Source organism: Pteropus alecto, unplaced genomic scaffold (assembly GCF_000325575.1).
Source record: "Pteropus alecto unplaced genomic scaffold, ASM32557v1 scaffold25, whole genome shotgun sequence".
Taxonomy (NCBI): domain Eukaryota; kingdom Metazoa; phylum Chordata; class Mammalia; order Chiroptera; family Pteropodidae; genus Pteropus; species Pteropus alecto.
In genome coordinates this window covers 2038004-2053080 of record NW_006441955.1, presented here as the reverse complement: position 1 = coordinate 2053080, position 15077 = coordinate 2038004, and the positions used below count along the sequence as shown (strand labels likewise).

The 15077-nt window shown below is 54.9% G+C and overlaps 1 protein-coding gene across 1 annotated transcript in view; it reads right to left on the bottom strand.

Annotated features, from left to right (window-relative positions):
• SLC5A9 (solute carrier family 5 member 9) overlaps nucleotides 1-9954 on the bottom strand; it is a 19916-nt gene extending 9962 nt beyond the window's left edge. Inside the window, exons 1-10 of the mRNA XM_006919167.1 lie at nucleotides 9741-9954; nucleotides 7701-7772; nucleotides 6611-6715; nucleotides 6128-6292; nucleotides 4937-5042; nucleotides 4005-4085; nucleotides 3505-3710; nucleotides 3190-3325; nucleotides 2629-2736; nucleotides 567-717 (exon numbers count right to left, since the gene is read on the bottom strand). Of these exons, the coding sequence (XP_006919229.1) occupies nucleotides 567-717; nucleotides 2629-2736; nucleotides 3190-3325; nucleotides 3505-3710; nucleotides 4005-4085; nucleotides 4937-5042; nucleotides 6128-6292; nucleotides 6611-6715; nucleotides 7701-7772; nucleotides 9741-9896 (1286 nt within the window). The 5' untranslated portion in view covers nucleotides 9897-9954. The remainder of the gene's footprint in view (nucleotides 1-566; nucleotides 718-2628; nucleotides 2737-3189; nucleotides 3326-3504; nucleotides 3711-4004; nucleotides 4086-4936; nucleotides 5043-6127; nucleotides 6293-6610; nucleotides 6716-7700; nucleotides 7773-9740) is intronic.
• Between the last annotated feature and the right edge of the window lie 5123 nt (nucleotides 9955-15077).

The following is a 15077-nucleotide window of genomic DNA, read 5'->3' as shown; positions in this document are numbered from 1 at the left end:
CTGCATCCTTTAGAGACAAACTTCCTGTGAGCAACTCCATCGATGCAGGCCCCTCACTGCATTACCTATGTCTCTGCCTTTCTCATTAAATTGTGCACACCTTCAGGGCAGGGACCCAGCACAAAGGCATGATGCAAGGTGGATGCTCAGGGTGAGACTGATGAAATAAATTAATAACCTTTCTGTTACCCTGGAAAAAAGCCAGAGCTGGTCTGAAAGACCTTGGGAGTGAGCGGCTTGCTCACTTCCTCCCACTTATACGGTTCACCTTTCATTTCCTCGTCAGCTTCTCTCATTGACCCTGTTGATCTATTCCAAGAGAAAATTGAACAGGCAGAGAAGAAATTTTTTTTTTCTTTCTTATTCTGGAGAGGGGGAAGCGGTCCAGAGCTGGGGAGGGACTTACCTGAAGTCACGTAGGAAGTTGGTGCTGGAACCGGGAGCTCTGACTACCAGTCCAGGGCCCAGACCCAGCTACATCTCCCCCAGGCAACCAAGGGCAGGGAGGAGAAGGGAGAGGGGGCCTGCCCACGGGAGCGGGCGCCTGGAAGGACGGGCCAGCTCACCTGCCCACCACCATCAGCTCCTGCTCCGTCGCCTTCCTGCGGAAGCGCTGCCACACGTCAATGGCGAACAGGGTGCTGCTGCTGTTGAAGATGGAGGTGAGTGAGCTCATAAGGGCGGCCATGAACACGGCGATCATCAGGCCCCGCAGACCTGGGGAGAGACGGGGTCTCCATGGACGACGGGCTGTTAAGGCTGGCTCTGCCGGGAGGCATGGGGGCTGCAGCACCCAGCAGTGTCAGGAGTCTGGGATGGGGATGGGGTGAGGAAGGTATTGAATGAGGTTCCCAACCCGCACAGATAAGGAATCCAGGGAACCGGAGGCTTAGCTCTGGCCAGGCTCTGCCTCCGCCTAGGGTGAGCCATCTGTCCTCCCTGAGCCCATTTCCTCAGCTACATCACTAAGGGTGTGAGGTTAGGCGATCTTCATGGTCCTCTGCAGCTTGACGTCTCAGTCTGGGTTTCGGGGCTTGTAGACACTTGGTTAGTGGGTTACTGGTGGGGACGGTGTGACTGTTCATAATTTTCAGTGTTTTGTACCATTTTCATTGGCATTGGTGCCAAGCCAAGCCCTGGCCTGGGCAGCAGAAAGCTTAGATTTGTTTCCTGGTTCTGCAAATAACTAGCTGCGTGATCTGTCACTAAGTCCTTCCTTATTGGGCCTATTTTTCCTCCTGTACCAAGAGAGGATAGGCCACACCGATTCTTGAAGTCCCTCTGACTCTAAGACCAAGCGTCTAGAAACACAGCTGCTCGTTCCTGGGGAGACCAGCTGCCTGGCCCCACCTCAGTCCTCCTCCCCACCCCAAAGTCCAAGCCTTTCACCACCTCCTGCTCATCTCCCTGGAAGACTCAAGGTATCCCAAAGCGAGGCCAGCATCTTCCTCTGCGGCCTCTGTTCCTTCCTTGGGTTAATAATGTCTTTTGTGCCTCCATAAGAGACTCCTCAGAGGTGCCCTAGACCCTCCTCTGCCCTGCTCCCGCCCCCTCCCTCTGCGGCTGCTCTGTCATAGCCCGGCCGCCCCGCTTCCCGACCATTTCCACTATTTTTTGGATTCATTTCTTATTCTACTGGGGGGAGGGATGACTCAACTCGTCGACCTCTCTTTATAAACCTGCCTTTTTACCTATCTCCTCAATCTCAGCATCTCCAGCCCGAGACCTGGGAGCCCTCTTTGGATCCCTCTCTCTCTCTGTCCCTCAAATACAGCCGGCCATCCAGTCCTGCCCGTTCCACCTCACAAGGGTCTTTTAAACCTCTCTCTCCCTCTCCGAAGACGCTGACCTGGTCCAAGCCAGGTGACCCCTCACCTGGCCCACTGCCAACCCCGCGAGCATCACCCCCCTGCCTCCCCCGAAGCTGAACCCTCCAGGCAGTGTGGTCCTTCTAAAGCACGAATCTGATCACGCACACTGGCCTCGAACCCCCAGCAACCCTCCATCACCCGCAGAGTAAAGGCTATGCTCCAGAACCAGGTGTGGCTACCCCTCTTCTCCACGATGGCTGTCTTCAGTCCCCCTGTATGCGAGCCTACCTGGAGCTACGTGCCGCTCAGACTTCATGCTCTGCCCAGGCCCTGGGCCTTTGCACACAGAGGTCTCCCAGACATTTCTTGCCCATCTCTACCTTTGTCTAAGATGTTCCTCGGGATGCAGGTCCACCTCCTCTCCTCTGAGAAAGCTTCCCCAAAGTGGGTCAGGTGCCTCCTTAGGACTCCCTCAGCTCCACTGTGTCCCTGCCCTGGTCACATTGTTGTGGCCTCTGTGAGCCCAGATACACTGGAGACTATGTGGAGCCGAGACCAGGGGCCTACCTTTTACCCCTGCATCTCCAGGAGCAGGGCACAGAGCAGAGCCTCACAGACGCCTGTGGAAAGCATGTGTCTGTGTGTCTATGTGTCTGTGTGTGTCTGTGTGTGCATATTGGGAGGGGGGTGTGGAGGTGAATGTTTTTATTCCTTTTTCCACCCATGTCTATCTTCAATGCTGTCCCTTCTGGGCACCAGGGATTGAAGGGAGCTGGGAGGTAGGAGGGACAGGTGGCACGGGGGACACGGGACTCACCAACAGGCATGAGAGCTATGACCAGCTTGGGGTAGGCGATGTTGGAACATCCCACTCGGGCCCCGCAGATGCTTTGGCAGACGTCAGGGTCCACGCAGCCCACCTCGTCTGCAGAAGAAGTAACGGCCGTAGAGCTGAATCATCCACCTGTGCCTCTTCGAGTGGGCCTAATGTTTGCTTTCTGACCCCACATGGAAGTGTTCACTGGTAACTCTGGCCAGGGCCAGCACCCAGAGGCTCAAAGGGCAGGTAGATGTCTGGTTACAATGACTTCGCTCTTGCTGGTAAAGCTTTCGACCATATAGTACTCTGCAAAGCCTGATAAGCTCTTTTGGGTTTTAGGCCTTTTATCCTGATAAAAGACAAATCTCTTTGGAAGGCACCAAAAATGCTTTAACTGATCTTTCCCTTATAAAGGAAAAGCAAGATTTTAGAATGACATCTGGTAACAAGTTCCGTCTGCCAAAATAACTACTGTATGTTCGGCCCACGAAGCCGGACATACTTCCTCGATGCTCTTGATGAAAACAGCCAGCACAGCCCAGGCGGGGCCCCTCTCACCTGGGTACAGGGCCCGGCTGATCATGCCGGGCATGACGATGAAGAACATGGGCAGGATCTTCAGGTAGCCGCCCAGCACTGAGCCTCCCTTGGCGTGGGACAGACTCTTGGCGGAAAGAGACCTCTGCACGATGACCTGGAAAGGCAGCGGTGGAGGCAAGCCGCTAGGGCTGGGCCCGGATACGGTCACTGCCTCTGCCCCTGTGGAGGTCCCAGAGTGGGTCCCAGCCTCTGTGCATCCAGACACCTGGTTTCCTGCAGAGAGCCACCCCAGTGTGTGGTGGGCAGGGCCAGACCTGGCTGAGGCATCATCACCTGGTCCGTGCACCAGCACCAGGTGGCCAGCACTGTCAGCCCGAAAATGAGGCCTGGCCAAGGAATGTCCCCGCTCACAGCATCCCGGAACATGTGGAAGGCATCGGGCTGGGGTAGGTGGCAGGTGGTGTTGGGCACTGTGACGTTAGGGATGGCCTGTCTGTACCGCTGCTCCAGGCCTGGGTACCAGCCCACCTCCTGAAAGCCTGTGGGGAGAGACCACCATGAGCGAAGCAGTCGTGAGGCCCCACTGGGCCTGTCTCGTGTCCCCCCAACTCCCAGTTCCATGGGGCAACGAGGCTTGGAGCTTGCATGGGACCTGGGGATGGGGGAGGGATGCAGGGCTCAGACCCCCGATTTGGCATAGGGAGAATCCTGCCCCTGGCCTGGAAGGGGTGATATGACTCTGTGCTCTGGAAAGTTCCCATCAAACCATGGAGGTGACAGCCCAAGACAGATGAGAGCGGAATTTAGGGGCGAGGGTAGGGTGTATTCCTTACCCAGAAACATGAGGACCAGGGCTCCCCCAACCATGATCACTGTCTGCAGAGCGTCTGTGTAGATCACGGCCGTGAGGCCCCCTGGGGACCCAAGGAGAGGGCTCATCAGTCAGCGCCAACAGGGGCTCCTCTCTGGGTGCCCACCCTGTGTGTGGCCACCCTGGGGAGAGGCCACCCAGAGGCCTCTTCGCGGGTGGACTCCAGCCACCTGCCTTTGCCTGGACTGCGTCCCCTTGGCGGGTGGAGACTAGTCACAGTCATAGGCTCAGCTCCTCACCCTGACAGCCTCTGCCTGTGGCTGACCCGGCCGCAGCTGCTTGTCGTTATTTAATATCCCACGTCTGTTCTTTTGTGTGTCCTTAGCTCCACCAGGTGTCATCCCTCCCTCCCCACTTGAATGCCCATTTAAGTCCCTCAGCTTTCCAGGCCGGCTTAGCCTCTGGAAATCTGCCCCGAGCCTGTCCCAGGGTGTCCAGGTCTGTGAGAGGTGCTCTGGAGGGGCCAGAGGAAGGTGGGTCTGTGGCTTTGGTCTGGAGCCGTCCGCAGCGACTCTGGTCCAGGTGGCAGTCCCCTAATCAGAACCCTGCTCCCTGTTGCAGTAAGTCTCCTCGGGATCTCTTAATGTCTCTCCTTCCTGCCCCTCTCCAGCTGGCTCTATTCCCTCCTGTCCCTGCCCTGCCTGTCTTCCTTAGTCTCTGTCGCTTCAGTCTTCTCCTCTGTGCTCTCTTCCGCTTCTACGCCTCCGTCTGCCGCTCTTTGTCTCCGTCGCTCCCCGTTTCTCAATCTGTCTCAGGGTCTGTTTTCTCTCTGCCCCTCCCTCGGGACCTCTCTCTCCTCCAGTCCTTCCCTCCGTGCCCGAAGCTTCCCTCTGCACCTCTCCCTGTCCCCAGGTCTCTGCTCCTGGCTCCCGCACCCCTCTCTGACCTTCCTACCTGTGATGGTGTAGACGGCTGTCACCACCAACAAGACCGCCGTGGAGAGGTAAAGGTTCCAGCCCAAGGCCATCTGGATGAAGAGGGCTCCAGAGAAGATGTCGGTCTGCAGAGCCCGGAAACAGGAGGTCAACCGGTGTGGCCACCGGGGTGTGTCACCCTCCGGCTCAGCAACGCCAGCTCCTGTCAGCCCTCCTCGCACGACGAGGAAGAAGAGCCTTCAGTGCTGCCCTGGGAGGAAGGGTTCCATCTCGCAGGCGCGAGCAGCAGCGGAAATTTGAAAGCAGAGGAATATGCCGCACAAAACGCCGAGACCGAGAGCAGAGTGGTCTGTCCGCCGCGAAGGGCGAGGCGAAGGAATGGGGCAGAAGACTGAGGAAGTGAAGCAAGGAGCTGGGGCAGAAGAAGAGGCCATAGGGGAGGAGACTGGAACCCCGGAGAGGCCCCGGCTGCTCCCCGACAGAGCGGGGGCGCACCGCCGACCTGCTGAGGAGGAGCCTGGTGCAGATAACCACCCGCTCTAACCCCCGTGTTTGGGTTTATTCGAGGGCCCGAGGCCCTTCGTCCGCCTGCGCTGACTGAGGTGGTTCACAAGCATCGGTGGAACAAGAGGCTCTGCAGTGTTCTCCAGCCCCGGAGCTGGCAACCGAGAGGTTCGGTTTCCTTCGCTGCGTGCTCGCCGATCCCATTCCATGGCTGTGTCGTGAACCCATTCCAGGGCCTTCAACGTGACAGAGCGGCAGGAGGCCTGGACTGGTCATAGGACCCGAACTTTACTTCAGGTCCCAGAGCTGGCCTTGGACTTGGACAAATCATTTGATGTAGGATTTGCTTTCTGAGGCTAGGTCCGTAGAGGAAGAATAAGGACCTTTTTAACTATAACAATCGAGACAATTAATGCACAGTACTGAATGAAGAATCCGTTAATGGAAAGATATGTGAATGAATGGATGAACTCTAGATTATGAGGTCTTTGAATGGAGGGACTGTCCTTCACTCAACAAACATGTATTGTTCATCTCTGATTATCCACCCCTGAGAGGAGTGTGTGATGAAAGTCTGTGGATTCATTCTTCCTTCCTCCTATTCTTCTTTCTATCCAGCCAGCCAGCCAGCCAGCCAGCAGCAAGCTGTGCCCCATACTCGGCATTTTCAGAGAGAGAAGTCAGCCACGCCAGAGCGAGTACTCACCGAAATCTTGGTGAAGATGTAGAGGATGAGCGAGAGGACAGACATGTACACCTGGATCCTCTGGCCCCCAAATCGCTTCTTCAGGTACTGCGGCATTGTGACCACACCAGCGGCAATGTACACGGGGACGAAAATCCAGCCGAGGGCCACAAGCAGCCAGGTTGCCTGGGGAGGTAGGGAGGAAGAGGTATCCATACCCTGGATGCAGATGCAGCGGTGTCTCCTACCCAGAGGTGGTGCCGTGCAGGGGGGAGCCCTGAGCAGGGAGGCGAGGGACCTGGATCTGATCTCAGTGCTGTGTGACCTCTGATGGCCCCTCTGCCTCCTCTGGGCCTTGGCTGCCTCATCTGTAAAACGGGTTCTCCATTCGCCATGCAGCCTCCCAAGGCACATCTTAGGCCGCTCTCAGGACTAAGGCCAGGGAAGGGTGAGGTGGTTGCAGACCCCAGTAGCCCTGAGAAGCCTCCAGGTCAGCTTCCTTACATTCCACTCAAAGCCACCCACAGCAAGGCCTCCAGCAGCCCCTGTCCCAGCCAGGCCTATGAACAGGCCGCTGCCCACGTTGCTGGACATCAGAGATGCTCCAATCTGCAAGACACGAGTGGAGTCAAGGGTCAGGGGTCAGTTTTAATCAGAGGCAGGGCCATGAGCTTCCAGAGCTGGGAAGGAGGCAGGGAGAGCAGGGCCTGGACTCCGGAAATCTGAGATCAGAAAGAGGAGAGGAAGTGGGGAAAGCAAAGAGGAACAGGGAGAAAAGTGACATTTATTAATTGCCTCCTGTATGCCAGGCACTGTCCTAGGCATTTTATGTGTGGTAACACACACTTAATCTCCACAAAGATTTGGAGGCATGAGTATTCGTCTTTCTAATTCACAGAGGAAGAAATTAATATTAAGAAAAATGAAGTCACTGCTCCAGGCCACCTGGTGCGTGAGTGGCTAAGTGGGAAAGATGGGAAGCCATGAGGAGCAGGCTCCATGTCGAGAGGATGAAGCTCTGATCCAGGCCATCGATCTGAGGCCCTTCGGAGAGAAGGAAGTTGAAGCAGAGAATGGAGGAAACAGGTGGGGTGGCCTGAAAGAAGAGCCTAAGTCACAAAGTCTAAGGAGCAATTTCTTGAGGGATTTTACCTCTATAATTTTCCTCATTTAACTGTTCTTCAGTATTAAGCTGATATATCACCTTCCCAAGAAAATCTTTGCTAATCTTACTTCCACTGTCCAGAGGTCGGAGGCCTCCTGCAAGCTCTCAAAAGCCCCTTTGCTCCCCGTATAGCTCAGCAGTGATCAGGTTGTTTATGAGGCCCTTTGCCCAGCTCAATTCAGCTTCTCTAGGACAGGAACATTCTAGATTTGCTCTGGAGGTCCCGTGTCCAGGCTGCTGCCCATTAGGAGATGCCCAGTGGGTGTCTGTCCAAGGTATGTGTTAGCAAGATTGCTCAAGTTGCAGGTGTATTTGGACCAGAGAGGAGCCCAGAGCCAAGAAACCCACTGAGGAGGCCGTTGCCTTGTCAGGAGAAGATGAGACGAGGATGCGGGTGCAGGAGGAGGGGACGGAAGAAGGTCAACTCACTGGCCACCAGCTCATGGACCTCCCCGCCAGGAAGTAGCCACCAATGGTCCCTCGGCTCGCACGAATGGAAGACTGAAAAGGAAGTGGCAGGAGGTGAGGGTTCCTGAGCCTCCCTGAGCCTCCCTCAGCCCTCCCCCAGACCCCTTGCCCCCCGGCACAGGCACTGTGGGGGTGCAGAGGGTGAGAACTGAAGCAGGCGGTTGCACCATCTTTACTCTACATGTCTTTGGGAGGGTCGCCTCCTCTCTGCGCCTTGCTGCTCGTCTCCCAGGGCTGGTATGAAGACCGAAGGAGCTAAGGGAGGCACGAAGCCTCCACGATGGCACGAGCGCCATCTCCTTGTGCAGCGTAGGAGACTGTTCTTATTTATTACGCACTTTCATTCCCTGTCTTTCTCTTCGTCCAAGCTTTGTTTCAGGAAATGAGCTGGCATCTCATCATCAGGTGCACAGTGGCCGCCCTGTCCCTTCCTCTCACAGGACACCTAAGGGTGCAGCTGCAGCTCTGACGGGGGCTTTGGGGCTCAGGCAGGGGCAAGGCTCTGTTTGGGGGCTTCTCCTGCTCTGGCCTGAAGTCAGAGCATGCGGAATCCTGGAACAAACCCCCGCCTGCACCAGTAGGTGGTCAGTTAGTGATCTGTGTGGGGATCGCTTTGAAGAACCAAAGGAGGATGGGGAGTGAAAGAACTTTCTCTGGGGACACAGTGGGTGAGGGCAGGGAGGCAGGGAGGGAAGGATAAACTCAAAGCCGTTATTATGATGCTGAAGCCAACAGGTCTCTGACTGGGCCTGGACAAAGGAGAAATACCGGAAGGGGAGGAAGGAAAAAGGGAAATTTACAGAAGCTTCTCTTCCCCAAAGAAAAGTAATGAATTGGTGACTAGGAAGTGATCAGTGTGTCAGGGGCCTGGTGCTTGTTAAACATTTGCTTGAACTTTCCCATGTCATCTCTGGTCTCGGGGGAGCCCAGATGAGCAGAAAGAATTAATTTCATAGGTGAGGAAATTGAGGCTCAAAGTCGGGGAGCAACTTGTCCAAAGTCAGTGAGGACTTAGTGCTTCTCACAGCTGACCTCCTCCCAGGAGCCAGTGGTCGTCTGCCCACTTCGTCCTCACAGCAGCCCTGGGAGGCAGGGAGTGCTCCCCACCCTCTCTCTTCCACACACCTCCCCGGCCCACCCTTTACAGAAACCAGACTCAGAGAGGATTATGACCTTGCCGCAGCCTAGTAAGTGGCCAGCTAGGCAGCTCTATTCACAGTCTGCCTCATGGCAGAGTCTAAAGGTGCTGGCATTTCTCTCCAATGCCGTGGTGATAACAGCAGTCTTTTATTGCAGGGCACTGTGCCAGGTGCTTAAATGGGTCATGTCGCTGAATTGTCATAACCACTCTACTGTGTAGTCCTTATTCTCATTGTCCAGATGAGAAAACTGAGCCTCAGAGAGGCTTCGTATGTTCCATGTGGCCCTAACTTTTGGAGTTAGGATATGAACCATGGGCCCACTGACCTCAAAACCTGGCCCCTTTCCATGGCACCGAGGTTTCGGTGAACAGTGGCTGACAGAAGGACCTTGGGAGAAAGACCTTCCCGTGAGCACAGGAACCCCAGCTCCTTTAGAAAGCACTGCTCCTTTCTTGCCCAGACACAGACTAGGGGAAGGTGGGGTAGGCAAGGGGTCAAGCATTTGCAGAGTTGAGGATCTCAGCATGGTACAGAGGGGAGAAATGGGGCTCAGGGTGGCCAGGGATGGTGGGGCCCAAGGCAGCAGATGCATAGAGACAAGGAGTCAGGAGACAAGGCTCAGGCCTGGCCTGCCTCTGGCTTGCCGTGTGAATTGGGGCGAGTCACACCCCTCTCTGGACCTCAGTCTGCCCATCTTTAAAAGAAGGGACTGGTGAGGGTGATTCCTGAAGGCCCTTCCACCTCAGCCCCTGTGCTTCCCTGACCTGCCTTCCATCTGCCCACCTGGTCCCTGACTCCAGGACCAGCTGGAGATGAGAGCACGCCTCTGCCTCCTCTGCCATGCCCCAGACCTACTCACCCAGACGCCCACGCCGATGACGAAAATGAAGTAGACGACCAGGACCACGATGTCGTAGGCATGCAGGCTGACTCCGGGGCCCATCGCTGAGCGTGGAGCTGTCACGGTCCTGACCCTATTTCCTGAAGCTCCAGGCCCCATTGCTGCCAGCTCCATGCTCCTCTGTCAGAGTCGGTCACCACAAGGCTGGACTTTGAGGCGCTCCTGGCTTCATTCTTTTCCTTTAATGATTAAACAGCCTCAGGTGCCACTAGCTGCTGAGAAAGCTCTGAGCCCCCGTGGCACGTAAAGTCCTGGCCCCCCTTTACCCTAATCGCTGTCACCCTCTGCAGGACTCCTTTTCCTTGTCCCCACGAACACACACACACGTGCACGCGCACACTCTCACCTCCAGAGGAGGAGCGGAGCAGAGTCTTGGAATCCTGGAGCTGCGAGGAACTTCAGAAGTCAGTGTTCAAGTTCTTGCTTGTGTAGAGGAGAAACTGAGGCCCAGAGAGGGAAAGGTCGCACAGGCGAGAAGAGGCAGAGCTGGGCCTGGATTCCGGTTTCCGAGGAGGAGTCAGTTCTCTGCAGTTGGTCTGCTCTGTGGGAGGAGACGCGGGAGGAGGGAGCCTGCTATTACCCTTGCAAAGCAGCCTCACGTGCTCCCACCTCCAACCCACCCAGGTGTCATCTTCCCTTTTCCTATGGTGCAAGAAACAGAGGCCCAGGAAGAGACACTTTCATTCCAAGCCACAGAACGGGGCCAGAATTCATATCTTCTGGGTCCACAGTCCTGCCCCATGCTGTGACAAATGAAAACTCCTGAAAGAGACACAGAGCTCCCCGGGTACAGGGAACACCATCTGCCCCGAGACCCAGGCAGCCTGCTTTCTAGTCCCAGCTGCACGTCTCACTGACCTGCAGGGTGATCGAGGGCAGGTTGCCTGAGCTTGGTGTCCTTGGTCGGCATGGCCTGTGCCCTGCCCACCTCTCAGTGCCAGCTGAGTGCACTTCCTCCTACCCTCATCACCAGAAGGGCCCGCCCTGGCCCTCAGGAATCTACTGCCCATGTACCCTGCCCCCTAACCCCATCCTCACAGATGCCTGAGGCTGAGTCCCAACCCTTGCACAGTTTATCTCACCCTAAATCAGCAGGTTCAGGCCCACAGCAGCCACTCCCATGTGTTGGCTAATCAGGAAATTTAGCATCCAAAGAGACCAGAGAATGCCAGGAAGGGAGCACGCAGAGGCTTTGAAACCACCTGAGTAGATAAAGCCTGTGCGCACGGCCAAGCCTTGCATATCAGTGAGCCCTGAGCCCCCTACTCAGCGCCTGTCTATTGTTGCTTTACCTCGAGCAACTGTGTTTGTGCTCCAGCTCAGGGCAAATTAGAAACAACAATTGAGCAGCAGGAACGAGGTCGCTAGAAGGCCACAGGGATGGAGAAGAAGGGGAAATGGCCCACCTGAGAGCGGGAACCAGAGGGCGAAGTCTTAACCTTTAAGTGAAGATAGAAGCGTTGAATGATATATGGCACTGAGAGATTTAATTTTGGAATAACATCGGAGTCGAGACTGTGTCTTCAGAGTTAAAGTGCCAGCAGGGGTGGCTGTGGCTTAACAGTACCCAAGAAACACACAAAACAGCCTCAGTTTTAGTCCGAAGGTACAGGAAGAGCTACACTCCGCAGAAGTCGCTTAAGTCCGTGAGTTGAGAAAGCTGCTTTTAGGATCTCGCTGTGAGATGCGCATGGAATAGAGTGTGGATCAGAATCCTCCTCGTGCTGCTGCACCCCCCTCCCCCACACCGCCCTGCCCCGTGGTTCCGGACCAGCCGTGCTCCCCTCTCCTCCAGTTCTTCATCCATGCTGTGTCCTTCACCCCCATCCTTTCTCGGAAGGCTTCTCTGACCCCCCAACCTGGGGAATGTCTACTACCCCAACCTACCCCCCATTTACCTACTGACGGTACCTGTTGATTTGGGGCATGTCTCCCAAAGACAGGAGCAGGGACCTGAGTGCCTCGTTCATTTTCGTGTGCCCAGAGGCTAGAGCAAAGTCAGTGCTTACACAAAGGAGGACGTTTTTAATAGACTGTGTGGGAGTGAGTGCAGTGGGCAGCGGGCAGGGGCGGGCAGGTGCTCCAGGCAGAGGGAACAGCAGGAACACAGCAGAGGCATGTAAGCAGGCATCATGTGAGGTGAGAACGAGGAAGTTGGCACAGTAGTTTAGATATGGGCAGCTGGCTGAGAGGATGGAGAAGAGAGGGTTGTGGCTGTCCCTACTGAACTGGCAGCGTGCTGACCTTTGCAGCTCCCTCATTCCTGGAGTCCCTGCCCTGACCCTGGTGCCAGGGCCCGGGATCCTCCGTGTTGGGTGCCCCTCTCCTTTGGTGGTGCTCCCCCTCAGCTCCCGGTGCCTGCAGGTGCTCATCCCTGCCACGGAGCCCTGAGTGAAGAGCAGCCTGGGGTTTGTTCCAACTCCAAAGGAATCGACATTGTAAGCAGGATAGGTAGGGTAGGCAGCCTTTGGTAAAGGGAAGGAAGCACTAGTGGTGAGATCTTGAGCACAAGGCATAAAATGCTGGTGATACGAAATGAGCCTCAGCCCCTGGAGCCCACGAATTCTCACCGTGGATCTGAGTTTTCCATGTGGAAGAATCCCCTCTCATGCTGCGCCTGGGCATTCCTCTGTCTCCTTCAGCATCCTGGGTCCACGAAGAAATCTGAGAAGGTTCGGCTGTACCTCTGACAGGACTCGCCCTGGCTCCTTGTGATGCAGGGCAGGGCAAATGTCTGCTAGCAGCGGGGGAGACCAAGTCCTGCACAAGAGAAGAAGAGGGTCCTTTGAAGGAGAGTGTAGAAAGAATTCGACACACACGCCAAAGTTAGAGTCAAAAGGAAAGTTTGTTAGAAAAGGGGCGATACTCCACAGACAGAGTGTGGTCTCCTCTCGGAGGCAGAGTGTGAGAGGGACCAAGAGAGACAAGGAAAGACAATGAGTAGACAATGAAGAGGCGAGGACAGTAAGAGAGACAGAGTAAAGGCACGGAGAGGGACCCTGAGTGTTCAGGGAATTCAGTTTATAGATTATTCTTTGGTTCCTGTGAGTTACAGTTTAAAAGACTTTGTTTACCCATTTCCTTTGATATGGACTTACAGTGAGGAAGGGGAAGGGGCAGAGTATGTAGTGCTAAAAGCCAGCTGGCTGGCACTTCCCAGCCTTTAATCCTTAGGTTTCCCATGGTTGTGCCCATAGGGAATGACTCTTGGTTCCTGTTTCCCCGGCACAGGTGTGGGGAATGGGTTGTTAACAATCCCAGCAGAACTCTTCCTCTGTTCTGCAGGTGTCGGACTTACAGTGAGGAAGGGGAAGGGGCAGAGTATGTAGTGCTAAAAGCCAGCTGGCTGGCACTTCCCAGCCTTTAATCCTTAGGTTTCCCATGGTTGTGCCCATAGGGAATGACTCTTGGTTCCTGTTTCCCCAGCACAGGTGTGGGGAATGGGTTGTTAACAATCCCAGCAGAACTCTTCCTCTGTTCTGCAGGTGTCCGCCTGGCCTGGCTGCAGGGCTGATCAGCACATTGCGGTCTCTGAATGTAGCCTGATTAACATTTTAATTCTTTTGCCTCCTCCCTGCATTACTTGCAAGTTCTTGCTGAAAAATCACTCTCACCCATCTCCTGCTGAGAACTTCCTCTTGCAGAACAATGAAGGGTAAAGACTAATATTTATTAGTACGTGCCAGATGTATTGGGGAGGTCACATCCCAAATACAATCGCAATTCTTATACTGATTGTGTGAGTGGACTTCATTATTCCCATTTTGTAAGTGAAGAAGCTGCTGCTCATTGGTGATGTTCCATAACTATAGCTTCTTTGGGTTTTGAATTCAGGCCTGACTCACTATAAAATCTGTGCCACACCACCTGTCTCTTTCTTTAATCCTCTGTCTACGGAGAGACAGCACAGAGGTGTATGCTTCCGGTGGTAGAGTAGAAATCAGCTCTGTTTTGCCCTTTCCAAAGTGGGCTCTGAGCAGAGCACAAAGATAGCTGGGCTGAGGATGGGAACCCCAGTGGGTTCTGGGTTCTGGTAATAAAGACCTTGTCAGATCTCTCTCCTGTCACCCCAGCCCTCCATCACCCTTCCTTCCCTGCGGCCTGTCCCCTACAACACTCTAGCTTTCAGGTGATGCTATTTTTTTTTAATCTCCTTGTATTCCTCTCAATTCAAATCCAAATGCAATTCTATGTAATTGATCCCAGTCATTTACTGAGCACAGGCCCTTTTGTCAGGGCTGTCTGTCCCATTGCATAACCCCAGGGGATGTCATTCCCCAAGAATACGATGTCAGTGGTGCCTCTGGCATTGTGGAAGGCAGAGGCTGTGCTCTCTGCTTTGAGAGATAGAGGTAACAAGACCTGGTTCTGGAAGAGAAAATCGCATTGTCCTTGGAGGCTGGCAGAAGCACTCACTTCTTGGTGCCTCCCCTGCCCCCAGCCACCAAAGTGTCAAGGCATCGGGAATTCTCCCAGGTCCAGTTTGCACAGTGGGGAAGTATGGGAGCCCCATGTAGGCAGGATGGATGCTTAATTCCAAGAAGAAAGGATTCTTATATAGGAGAATAAGGTTGAGGAAGATGGCGACAGAGACTCGAGGATGGAGCAAATAGAGGAAAGGAAAGGAAGAGAATTTCACACTCTAATTACTAAAAACTTATCCCTGCAGACCGGGCTGACCCCTACCTGTGCAGCCTGGCCTTGGACAAAACCTCCCGGGGCCCAGTATCCCAGCATCTCAGCCTCAGGCTCCGGGCGGCAGCTCCCCAGTCTTGTGTGGCCGCCTCTGACAGCCCAAGTCAAAACCTTAGATGAGCCCTGGCTTCTCCTCCGGGTAAGGTGATAGGGAGGCCCTGAGCTCCCACCCCAGCCCACTGCGCCCTGGGTTCTGAGGGGCAGTACCTGCCTTTGTTACCAGTGCTGTCCTGGAGAACAGAGAACTTGTTCTGGACTCAGGGTTCTCGAGGACCCTAGGGTCACTTGGAGGATCACAGCCCAGAGTTAGCTGCAGTGGCTAGCCCTTCCTCCATGTACTAGGGCAAACAGGTTTCTCAAGCCAGGAGGAGGGGGCGGGGCTGACACTAAAAACTTGGCCATTGTTTGGAGCTTAGAAAAAAGTGCTTGGCGTTGAGCCACTGCGCATGCACAGGTGTGACTGGCATATGCGTGCACACACGTGTGCACACACATGACTAGAAGCTTGTCTAGGAAATGCTGTGGAATAGTGACGAATACCCACAGAATTTTGAGTCAGACTTGCCCGTTTAGGGTCCTTTGCTCACCAGTGTATGAGAG